Consider the following 12,440-nt stretch of genomic DNA (forward strand, 5'->3'; position numbering starts at 1 on the left):
TGTATATCCATATTGCGTTTCAGACGACAAAGTGTCTGAACTACTTACCTTAGAACTGAGGTAGGGTAAGCTTTGTTGAGAGCAGGCCTCTTTACAGAGCTAACTCTTTATGACAATGAGTTCTGATTGTCGTGTCTAATGTCAGCTCAGACAAATCTGGCATGAGCATTTTGACGGGGAGGATGCCTCATCTACTCACTGAGCCACTGAACAAAGCAGAGATGGTCTATGCTGTGCTCAGAGCTGTTTAAATCCTCACTAGCACCACTCCCCTTCACTTATAAAGCAGCCTTCTGTGACATTAACACAATCAACCACTCTATATGGAAATCTCCAAAAGGCTAGATGCTGTTTGTAAAAAATTCAGGGATATTAAAACTGAAAATCATGTTGAAAGAATGGCTATGGTGAATGATCAGACTGATGGAGCTACTCAGCTCAGCGTGATTGATCTGCTCTGACTTATGCAAACAATCTGTGCATCATCATTTACTTGGACAGTTGTAATGTTTCAGAATGCGTTCATTTCTTTAAATTAATCAAATGATATTGCAGTTGTGACTCACTGGTACATTAATCTGTCACTATCAGAGGGTGGTAGGGTAGCATAAACCCAAGTAAAAGTAAAAGTAGCTTTCCAGAAAACGAATTGCATAGAAGTGAAAAATTGCGTAGAAGTAAAAAAAAGTATGAGGCTAAAAACTAAACATTCTGCTAGCTCAGAGACCCCCTTACTACTTTTTTGCTTCATTTGGAAATATGTCACATGACAGCAGTGGATCAACAGGAACTAAAAGCTTTTAGGTTGTATTCTTCTCTTTACAATGCATTCCTTACAATGCAATGCATGAATGAAAAACCTCAAAACCTCAAAAGTTAGAGGCATGACCATGGCAGATCTTGTGCAACCTCTGGGCACAAGTGTATTTGGAGACCCCTCCCTTTTCAGGACCTGAAAAGTGAGATTAAACAATAGTTTGTGTGTGTTTTTGTCCACATTTCTTTTTTGTCTTGAAAGCAAAAAAAAATGAGCCTTATTGATGTGCAGTGCTCTACTGCATCTACATCTTAACGCTTTCTGCACAATTTTATGCTCTTTTCTTCTCTTTTTCTTTCAACAAGAACTGTCATAATGCAAAAACAGATGTAGTCCTACACACCGTCTAAAACATTCCATTTGAACAGCAACACCAATATCACAGTAATGATATACTATCTGCCTGTGAGCAGATTACATCTTCATTTATTAAAACCTCTTATTCTCCAGGGTATATTTTGGTTTGTCCATCTGAATTTACATGACCAAATCATAAGGCAAATTATTCAGTAACTGCATGAAATAAATGTACATTTTTATTTTATTTATTTATTTTTTTTGTAAAAGCTCCCCTCAAATTAACAGAACATGTGTTTTATGATCATACACATATTGCTATATGCTTACAATTTACTGCTGAAAGCCAAAAATCTTAGACGCTCTTTGTATTATTTTATAAAAATATTTTTTACAGAGCAGATCACTGAAGAGACGCCCCAAAGTGAATGTCCTAGAATCAGGATCACTCCCTAGAGGATCTAAACCCCACTTAAACCTCTTGTTTCCAGTTTGATATAAAGAGAAAACTAATCAGGGATCATATAATTGAATTTTTAACAGTAGCACATGCACCTTGATTGTATTGACTATTTATTAAAAAGCAATTTTTTTTTTCTCATGTCATTGCAGAAGAGAGTCATTGCAGAGAGATTGCAGTTCTACATTGCACACCTTTCTTTTATGCAGTCAGCAGTGCATTTATCTCAGGGGAGGTGTGCTGCCACCTACCAGCAACCACACATAAAATATCATTTTATTAAGCTGCAAATTAGATTGTGCCAGCGTGTTTACCTGCCAAACCTTCTGAGAACCAATGAATCTCTTTCTAATCTAAAGCCATTAACCTTTGCAAACTGCTGCATAGCTGATGCAGCGTACTGCAAAATACCTGAGATAGATTTTCCTCCCCTAACTTTTTTTTCCTCAGAGGATCTAAATGTTGTTAAAGAATGTATCAGAAAAGGAACTTTAAGTGTTTTCAGTGTGGGAGGTCTTAATCATCATGTGTAGATTCTTTAGACTTTATTGGAAAACTACAATAAAGTGTATTTCTTTAATGTAAACTATTTTTTAGAACTGTATAGTATCCCCAACAAATAAAATGTTAAGTTCAACGTGATCAGCTATACAAGAAATCAGTGTGTCATGCACTTTCATATAATCTATTTTTTCATTTGACTTTACAGATTAGAGTTAAAAACATATGTAAGCAATATTCTCCAGTCTTATAGATGAGTATGTTTTTATATATGAATAATTATGCAAAAGCAGACCACGACAACACTGAACTGTTCTGCTGAGTGAAGCACTGTCAGGGAAATTTCAGATGTCATTTGCCAGAAAAATCCCTAAAGTATGAATCCAGAACTCCACCTTGTGGCTGTTTAGGTCACTTAAACCATGAGACCAGGGCCGGACACTACAAGCCCACTGAAAATCACAGTGCTTCAAATTATATGATTAAAACATGCGCATTAGTTTCACATGAATAAAACCATTTGTATTAACAAATGATTGCCAGAAGTCAATAAACTGACAATAAAGGTGTTTATGCAAAATATTTGTTCACATGAAACCAATTTACACATTTGAGTGAACTGAAAACACCTATTTTTTATGTCTTCCAAGGACTCCAGTGGTAGCCATTCAAGCATATAGTGTCTTAAATATCCAAACAGCGGCCTTTACTTTAATTATAGTATGTTACAGCCTTTGTATTTTTGTCCCATCAATCGTATCACCAGCTCAAAGCCTTTAGTTGACTTGTAGTCAAACAAGCACACAAGGAGGTGCTACATCTTTAGAATTGTAACTGGTACATGTCCTGGCTACTAACATCGTAGTATGCACTCTGGTGATGAGCTTATCTGCATGTATTTCCTCTGCAAACACTTAAAAATAAATGTGCTGAAGAGGGGTCCTTGGAGTGACGCAAAACCCTCTTGTAACAATAGCAGAATCCATTTTTTGGTGTTATATAGAACCATTTATAACAACAGATTTTTAATCACAGCGAAGAACCATTTAACCATGCAAAGAACAACTTTTGTATTCAAAGGGTTCTTTGAGTTGTCATTGTTCTATTTGTAACTATTGCCTTTACTAAAGAAACTTTGAAGAGCCACTTTTTAAGGTATAGAAGTTTTGGTTCCCAAAGGAACCTTTCAATGGAGGGATTGTTAAAAATGTAATGGGATATGCAAGTGTAAAAAACCTTTCTAAAGTTTAAAGAACCTCCTCATAATATTACGGTTCTATAGCATTTGAAGGTCAAGCCAAGAACCTTTTATTTTTTAAGAGTGTCAGTGTCAATTTGACTTTTAGCATCTGCAGCTAAAACTAGATTACATTTAAACTCATCACTTTTTGGACTCTGCATAAAATCACCACCTCCTGGAAAGATCTTGTCAAAGTGATACTTGAGATATGTTAATTTGGAGCTTTATTTGGAATTCAGTGTTGAGAGCAGTTCAGTTCAATTAATACGAGGTTCTAAAATGATGGCAGTTCTTCTATTGGACATCATTTCATTGCATTCAATCATTCATAAACAGTATTCATGATTGCAAGACAATTCTAAGATTTAATTATCGTAGGTGATCAAATAGTTGTAATACAATATAATGGTAATAATATACTTTTTTATATTTTATTCAAAGGAGTCGAGGGAGTTAAAAACATATTGATACCTGCTGCTAACTCGTTCAATGGGCTGATCTGCATGGGGTACTGCATAAAATTTTTAAGTATTCACCAGAATGTACATCTTCAGGAAATGCAAAAATGTCTGTCAAAGAATTATCTGTCAAGCCTGTGCTCTGACCATGCTAAACTTTGGAGCTAATTATAAAATTCTTATTTTAACTATATTATAATTCTTGGTATTGATAAAAACTAGAGATTACAAGCTATTTTCCAGGAATGCTCTTTAACACCTGACTCTTTATACAAGAGTTACAGAGATTAAACAAAATGACAACAGCTCTTATTACAAGACAAATTGCGTGGGTGTTTATTTGAAAAAAAATACACAAAACATGTAAAAAATATAAAAGATATAGATACTTTTTACATCAGAGACTTTTAAATGAAATTTGAAATGTGTAAAACATTATATAAAAATACAGAAATGTAAAACAGTGTTAAACAGCATATAAGCAAGCCCTGTGAAGCTTACTTAAAGGCCCATTCAAAACGAAGCACTTTTCTGTGAATATCACATGTACATTCAGTGAGTATAAAAAATTCACAGTGCGATTCCAGTACATAACTTAAAAATAGTATAGCTGAAAAATATATTTTGAGATTCTGTTGCTATCAGCATATGTTAATTTACATACTGTCATTAGAACACATCTGGTACAATGTATTCACATTACATTGTGGGTAGAAGCTGTTTAAGTATGTGTCCTTTGTCCAGTGCTAAATGCAAACCTTTTTCTGAAAAAGCCTGCTGCATTTGCGATAGGGTGTTATATTCTCCTTAGGATCATTCTTTGACGTGTCTTATTCCTTTGTTTCCATGGATTGCTCTCTGAAAACAGCAAATGAAAACAATTTGCTCATTAATGCTGCCATGATTCACAAACAGCAATTAAGAAATAACATTTTTCCCATAATCAATACCAAACACAGCTCCATACTCACTTCTACCACAAACATCCATACAGCTTTTTTTGGAGACAAAATTGTTACTGCTTCCCCCACATCCTGTGTATATGAACTCTTCACACATTTTTGTGGCAGGGTTGAAATAATATCTTGGTATGGAGGCAGAGCACCCTCCTTTATTCAGGACATCCAAACAAATCACAGGGATAGCTGCAAAACAAAACCATAATAGTTCAATAAAATTCATAAACACACTGTATACACTCTTAAAAGCTGAGCTATTTTTAATGCTTTTAAGCAGTGATATTTGTAAATCATCAAAACTGTATACATGTATAGTTTACAACACTTTTCATAGCAACACATGAAATATCTAAAACATGTTTATTTGGTCATATAAAAGAACCCCCACTGACTCAGTAGACGAAATCCAAGACTAGTTTTAGTCTGTGTTTGGAACCAGCCCTTAATGTCTTTACGGGCAGTACAGGCACAAGGCCTTTCATGTTCTCAGTTCTATTTTTCTACTCATTTTATTCTTGCCATCAATTTTTCTCCATTAAGCCATTAAGTCTCAGAGCCCCACTGAAATGGTCAGGAAACTTTCAATGAAATTGATCAATTTTCTAGGGAAAAAAGGCCAATTTATATCTTGTCTTTAAATAAACCTAATTATTCCTCTTATGGATAGTTTTTCTCACAAGTGAAACAGCTAAAGCTGTGCATTCACTATGTTCTTTCGTCTTTTCTAAATCAGATGATTTTTTTTTCCAGATTTTTTTGTCAGACATGATGGCATGATGCCCCGAAAAACACTTCAGTACTAATTGGCCATCAGACCCCTACAGGGTAGTATCTCTGCCTAGTCAGTTGTTTTCCGGTGACCTACATACATTTTGGAGGTTTGCAGTATTCCATGCATGACTGGCGGTCTTGGAAGTTGTTCTCATTTCCCATGCAGCCTCCATAGTAGAAAGGCTCACACTGCATGGAGGTCATGTTAAAAAAGTAACGTATGATCAGGGCACGGCATGACCCCTCATCCTTCTGAAAACGACAGATCTGGGGGATTTCTGGAAAGGAAAAAATATTTTCAAATGAGCATATAACTACGCCATGTTATCAGTCTATAAATCAGTGCATAAATCTGTCTGCAATATGTTGCCGGCCTATCTTTGTATTAGACATAGCACATTTTACATTCATTGCAATAAAGAAGTAACACATTCTCAATATTACTGATATTACAAAAAAAACTACTCTTAAGTAGTAAAAAAACTTGAATACAATATTTCAATAGGAATATTAGGATGACCCACCTGAGATTAACGTCACATTTACAGTCCATAGAAAAAGACAAGATTCTAAAAATCTGTGGACACTTCTCAGTGGGCATCATAATACGCTGAGACTTTAAAATTGACTTTAAAACTATCAAGTGTACAAGAGGTCACTGTTCTTGAACGAAGCTCTACTGACAACAAATATGCAGTGCTGAATTCTCTGCAGTGTTAAAGGTGGCTATCCCATCCCACATACAGCAGTAATATGATATATAATTGCACAGGGAATCCAAAGAATGTTGTATTTAATCTGAACCTATAGGAAGGTTCCTAGAATAATCTTTCCTTCTCTCATAAAAACCAAGGCTAAATGTGATTCTGATTTCTTTGGTTGGGTCAACAGTGTCTCAATTATATGACATTACGTCATTATTCCAGATACCAGGATATGTATAGGTGTTAATATCAGCAGAAATTTGAAAAATGCTCTGTTCTAGAGAAATTTAACAAGTCAGAATTGTTCACAGCGGTGGTAATAAATAGGAAGCATGCGTCTGAAAAGTTTAATGCCTCTAAAAGCTGAAAAGCTTTTAAATTATGAATACGTTGCCTGATGCCCAAGACATTGTCCTATGATAGTTTTGAGATAACCTTTAGGGCTACAGTGTACTTTTTAAAATCTGTCAATGGTGGATAGATATGTACGGTGTTAAAAGGCAATAAACGTTTTGTTCCTAGATTTATCACTATTGTACCAATATCAACATTACAAATAAACACTTAGGAGACACGTGCAGGTTCACTGGTGGTTTTGGACAGTAAATAAAATATGTGAGTTGTAGACAAGGCGACCCCTGATTCCTGTCACCACCAGTCGATAAGTTTCTCTACAATGAACCATTTCACATCAAGCCACTCTAAATAACTTCGCACACATCTCAACCACTAAAATATGCAGGCATTTTGAAAAACTGGTGGAATTCCCCTTTAAGAGCCATAGCATTAACAGTTTGTGCCTTGTAGATCACGTTTTTTATCTAGAGTGCTTACAGGAATGAAACTGGAGTAAAACGGCTACCAAGTTCAGTTTCCAAACTTTAAGCCAAGGATCTCTATACCAGCCAGCTCTTTGGTACTGGTACTTTCTTTTAAGCCTACCATTCTACAAATATCCCATGTTCTCAGCTGAACTGAGGCTAATTTAACAAACACAAGAATCTGAATACAACAGCATATCTGTGTGTTGTCCTGCATATTTCACAGGTATAAATATTAGACAAAATGGAGGGTGGATAACTGGCCTGCAGTTAAGATTAACATCTCCACCTCTGTGCACAGGAACCGCATGGTAAACAAAGTATCGACAGCACGTTTAACAAGCCATAGGAATGATATGGCGAAAACTACAGTGTTAGACGTACTTGGTATTTTGAAACACGTTTTCTGACATTCCTGAAACGAGACGAAGTTGTTGTCGTTGCCAGCACAGCCACCATAGCTGAATTCCTCACACCGCTGGGTGATTGTATTGTAGTGGAAACGCTGGATGTCTCCTCGACACGGTCCTTCATCCACTTGCAGAAGGCACACATCTGTAAAACCGTTACAGTACAAAATCAGATAAGAAATCACAGTGGTAACAAAGCGCAGCGTAAGAAAACGTGTATTTTAAGCCAGACTACGCTTCTTTTCGAAAGAGAAGACCGTTATAAAATTACTTAGTACGCAGATCTGCCTTCATCAAGCGTGAAAACCTAAAAAAGAGAAACATTCAGCAAAGTTACCTGTGGGTTTCAGAGCCAGTGTGCTCTGGAGTAAGCTTATGAGCACAAGGCTTCCAAGAAGATGGCACTCCATTACTGTAAAGTAGGTGCTCGGTCCAAGTTTGGGGTGTCTCGTGTTGTAGCACCTAGCCTAACTGTCTGGGTTTGGCTCAGTGGCGGTTTTATAGGGTTCTTGGGGAAGTTGAACGGTGGGTAGTGAAAGGGCGGGCTGCTTTCACTTGACTCACTGGAGTAACGTTACCGCATAGCAGTGTAACGTATTCGCAGAGTGACAGTTTCATTAAGACATGTTTTGTGATGTAAATGGAAAAGTTCCAAGATTATCTTTAGCACGTCCCTGTAGTTGCTCAACCACCAAAGCATTTCCACAAGCACTTTCTGACTGAGAAGTGAGGAATTCCTATTTTATTTCCTTCGTCTACTCGTTCATGTCATCTTAGATTACACCACCTTCATCCTTCCCTATTACATCTAACACAACAAAATATTACTCTGTCTCCAAGGAAATGGCATTGGTCACGATGCGTTCATTAACTGCCACTGACCCCACTCCGAGCCCCCGTCACACCCTGACTGTGGTTCATGTCCGTTACTTAGTGTAATTCAAATTCAACCCTCAGTGGGGATCAGTTTCCAGTGCACCATAGACAATGTGTCGGATTCCCGCTCAGGTATTAAGCCTATATGACTAATCAGTGGAGGGATATTATGCATTCCAGGGGGAGGTTTAAAGGACAACTCCACCGGTTTTTCAAAAATTCTGCTTAATTCAATCATTACGATGTAAACAAAGTCATTCGGAGTGGTTTGGTGTGAGATGCTCCGTTCTAGAGAAACTTGCAGGGTCCGAATTATTCACAGTGGTGGGTGAAAAGAACCAGGCGTTTGAAACTCCCTCACAGAAAGTTATTGGATTAAATGGCTATGAATATGCTGTCTGATTTCTGAGACATGTTCCACAACATTTTTGAGATAATGTTTTGGTCCAAAATATATATATTTTAAAAGTCATTCATGGTGGAGGGGTACATGCAGAGCGCCATAAGGCAAAATAGTCCCCTAAAGAAAACATATATTTGCAGATTTACTACTATTTTATCATCAACAACATTACCTATAAAAACTCAGGAGACATACTATGTTATTGTGTTTATATGTATGCTTTTGGCCTTTATCTTTATCTATCTATCTATCTATCTATCTATCTATCTATCTATTCAGCCGCAAGAGCATTAATGAGGTCATGTACTGATGTTGGATGATAAGTTCTGGATCACAAATGCCACTTCAGCTCATCCCAAAGGTATTAGGAGGAGCTCCATCACTTTAGAGAATGCAGTTGACTCCTCCACAACCCAGTGCTGGGAGGCTTAGGCTCATGAGTGGCTGCTCTAGAGTGTCCATTCTATTGACAGTGCTCTTCTGTGGAGATTATACAGGCTGTCAATGCACAATTGAATATATGTCTCAACAAAGTAGCTGAATTAACCAATTTGAAGCGAGTTTCCGTACTTGTGGACATGTGGAATAACTGGTGCAAGCACTGTTCTCCCAGCAGGGAGATATGCCAACATAAGCAAGTATTGCAAATATAAAAATGTGGGCAGAAAGCGATTAATGCATCAACCTGTTCTGACATGCTTGATAAGCATTTGTTGATTTAAAGCGAGAAGATTTTTTTCTTTGCATAGTTTCATGTTGATAAGCTGTAAAAGAATATATTGACTCAGTAGGCTACACACTAGGTTATGATGCAATCACAATGACGTGGTTTTCAGCTTTATCTCAACCAATGTAACAGAATCTGAGCCAGAAACAGTTGTTTCCAAGTGCCCACGCTAGTTTAAAAACAACGGTCATTTAGTGATGTGATTTTTTCCACATCACAAACCCATTCTTCAAAATCTCTACTCTGTAACCACGTACCACACACCTTCTATTCTTTTATGTGGCCCCAAGAAACACACACTGTTTTTCTACAGAATATATGTGCTGAACAGCCACAGACTCTTAAAAAAACTTTCTCTGATTACGTGATTCCTCACCATGTTAGGAAGACAGCTCATAGAATGATGTCCGCGGTCACTGTCTGAGGGCACGTCTCCCGCGTACAATTCCTGAGGGAACACATCTGTCATATTAGGAGTGATGATGCCTTATTCAGCGTAATAGGTTGGGGGTAAACACAGATTAGTTTGCTTTACATAGAAGCCTGTAATGCTCTGTCCCCTTGACCTACATTGCTACCATGATATTATCATGGCAAGGCAACCAACATAACAGCCCACAAACTAAAATCTACGAGCATTTTCGGTATTTTTTTTGTGATGACCAAAATCAGTGACATCGTCCGTGCCTCACGTTTTTAAAGAAAGAATTCTCAACATGAAACATGGCTATTGCAGAATAAGAGTGTTTGTTTTAATAAGATTAAGAGATTACAATGTTTATACAGATTACTTTATAACCCGGATTGAGAGAGAGGTGCAGGATTCTCTGGCCACTTTCAGGGCAGAAGGGAGCTCACCGTAAGTGGCAGTAAGTGTGGTCATCATCACCAATTTTATGCAGAATGTAAAACTGTTTCAGATTTGTTTTGAAAGTAATAGATAGTGTTTGGTGTTGTTCACAAATTTGTTGCTGATTTGTTATCTCTCAGACAATGCCGGTCATAGATGTAGAGAATCTGACGGACTTGGATAAGGCAAAAATGGAAGTAACCCAGCTGAAAACTGAGGTGAAACTAGAGAGAGCAAAGGTAAGTATTGGAACTTTATCCATTCATGAATATCTGTCAGTAAAATAAGTATTAATAATAAAATTACAGTAAAAATGATACAGGGTGATCAGCCCTGGCTGGGCTTCATAGTTTGTAGCAGTTAAAGTGCATTCTGTCCATGCATCTCTATTATGCGCTGTAGAAAACTGTGTAAATTGTCGCTGTGGAAAAACATCATGTATCTTTATTTTTGTTGTTTTAAAAACAATTTTTCACCATTCGATAATGGCAACTGGTCTACATTGTTTAAATTTCTTGATGGATGATCCAGTTAAAATAGTCCAAAATGTCCCAAATTGGCCCAATTATATATCCTACAGAAGTACTCAGCTGTTTTTACACTTTTTTGGTAGGTGTCTACATGCTGTGAGGAGATCACGGAATACATTCAGAGTGGTACAGATGAAGATCCCCTCGTCAAAGGCATCCCGGAGGAGAAGAATCCATTCAAGGAAAAGGGTGGATGTGTCATTTGCTAATGTGGACAGAGGAACTCCCCTACCTTTTACTGTTTAGACCTTTGGTATGCTACATGGATGCCTGCTACTGTTTAAGCCTCTCTGCTGCCTGAGACAGGGAAAACACAGTGAAGGATAGATATTCAAATTATTCTAAATGGCTAATGTCACTTTGTAAATAAGCCCCCTGGATCTGGACCCTCTCACTTGTTATGCATTCCTCTATGAAATGGTGTAATAAATCCAGATTTGTTTGTGCAGTGATTGTCAAAGCCTTGTTTGATGTCAGAACCTTGTCTGATGGAGCATAAGTGTATAAATCATCCTATAGGTGGTCAGTCAAAATGTATCCTCTGTTTCATTGCTGGACAAAATATTAAGGTGGCACTGTTTAGGGCCGCTGTATATCGGTATGATCTGCACAAAGCTGAGCAGGCAAAGCCCATCTACTGATGTGGAAATGTACCTCCAATGTCATCTTAAAGGGGAATTCCACTGATATTTAAAAAAAAATGTGAAATCCTTAAGATGTAAACATTCAGAGTGGTCTGATGTGAAATGCTCAATTCAAGAGAAGCTTGCCACGTCAGAATTGTTCACAGTGGTAGTGATACAAACCAGACATCTGAAGAGTTTAGTACTTCACAGAAAGTTATGCCATGAAAAGGTTACAAATGTTTGTATGAGACATTACGTCAGTCTTTGAGGTTTTGGCCTAAAATATATTTTCAAAATCAATTCATTGCGTAGATGCACAGCAGGAGTGGGGGGTGGGGTCCATAAAGAGTTAGTCCTCAAAAAAAAAATGTTAAAATTTTTTTAGACCTACCACTGTTTTACCATTGATCAACGTTACATACAAAAATGTAGAAGATGTGTAGGTTCACTGGTTGTTCTGGATAGTAAATAAAATAGCTGTATTTGCATTGTAGACATTGCGATCCCTGGTTCCTATAACTAACATTAAGAAATTTGAGACAGTGTTTCCTTACAATTAACTATTTCTCATCAAACTGCTCTGAATGACTTTGTTTACAATATTTTGAAAATTTAAAGGATATTTGTGGAATATTTCAGGTTCCCTTTCCAAAGCACTGCTATACAGGTCTTGTTTCTGTCCAATTTCAGGATTCTTAAGCTTAATTTCTTAATTTTCTCAATTTTTTAACTATGCAAAACGACTCTATTGTGAGGTTGCAGTTAACTGGAATTAACCACTCATTTTCACAATGCATTATCCGTAAACAGATTCCAGAATGAGATCCAATTAAACTGAGATTTCTAGTTATCTTTAGTCTACACTTTTTCTTCTTTAGATTGTACCTTATAATCATCCACTCACAAGAATAACCAGTGAATAATCAGTGAACTTGGAATATTGTGGGAAAATATATATGCATCCCGTGGGCCAAGCAATGTAAACGACAG

The 12,440-nt window shown here is 37.0% G+C and overlaps 2 protein-coding genes across 2 annotated transcripts; one reads left to right on the plus strand and one right to left on the minus strand.

Annotated features, from left to right (window-relative positions):
* Nucleotides 1-4,085: 4,085 nt before the first annotated feature.
* On the minus strand, nucleotides 4,086-7,973 carry tfpi2 (tissue factor pathway inhibitor 2). The gene is made up of 5 exons (XM_036566441.1): nucleotides 7,776-7,973; nucleotides 7,413-7,583; nucleotides 5,602-5,781; nucleotides 4,745-4,918; nucleotides 4,086-4,631 (listed from the first exon to the last, which is right to left on the minus strand). Exons 1-5 carry the CDS (start codon nucleotides 7,846-7,848, stop codon nucleotides 4,570-4,572), a joined length of 660 nt encoding a protein of 219 aa, XP_036422334.1. The 5' UTR covers nucleotides 7,849-7,973; the 3' UTR covers nucleotides 4,086-4,569.
* A 2,464-nt stretch (nucleotides 7,974-10,437) lies between these two features.
* On the plus strand, nucleotides 10,438-11,033 carry gngt1 (guanine nucleotide binding protein (G protein), gamma transducing activity polypeptide 1). Its single transcript, XM_036566442.1, has 2 exons — nucleotides 10,438-10,533; nucleotides 10,908-11,033. The coding sequence occupies exons 1-2, from the start codon at nucleotides 10,438-10,440 to the stop codon at nucleotides 11,031-11,033; spliced, it is 222 nt and encodes a 73-aa protein (XP_036422335.1).
* Nucleotides 11,034-12,440: the final 1,407 nt, after the last annotated feature.

This window comes from Colossoma macropomum, unplaced genomic scaffold (assembly GCF_904425465.1).
Source record: "Colossoma macropomum unplaced genomic scaffold, Colossoma_macropomum, whole genome shotgun sequence".
Lineage (NCBI taxonomy): Eukaryota > Metazoa > Chordata > Actinopteri > Characiformes > Serrasalmidae > Colossoma > Colossoma macropomum.

Bases quoted from the DNA above. Each gene is read 5' to 3' on its own strand.
- gngt1 (XM_036566442.1), top strand. From the start codon at position 10,438: ATGCCGGTCATAGATGTAGAGAATCTGACGGACTTGGATAAGGCAAAA. The intron at 10,534-10,907 runs GTAAGTATTGGA...CTTTTTTGGTAG, and splicing joins TGAAACTAGAGAGAGCAAAG to GTGTCTACATGCTGTGAGGA.
- tfpi2 (XM_036566441.1), bottom strand. From the start codon at position 7,848: ATGGAGTGCCATCTTCTTGGAAGCCTTGTGCTCATAAGCTTACTCCAG. The intron at 7,584-7,775 runs GTAACTTTGCTG...ACGGTTTTACAG, and splicing joins ACTGGCTCTGAAACCCACAG to ATGTGTGCCTTCTGCAAGTG. The intron at 5,782-7,412 runs GTACGTCTAACA...TTTCCTTTCCAG, and splicing joins AACGTGTTTCAAAATACCAA to AAATCCCCCAGATCTGTCGT.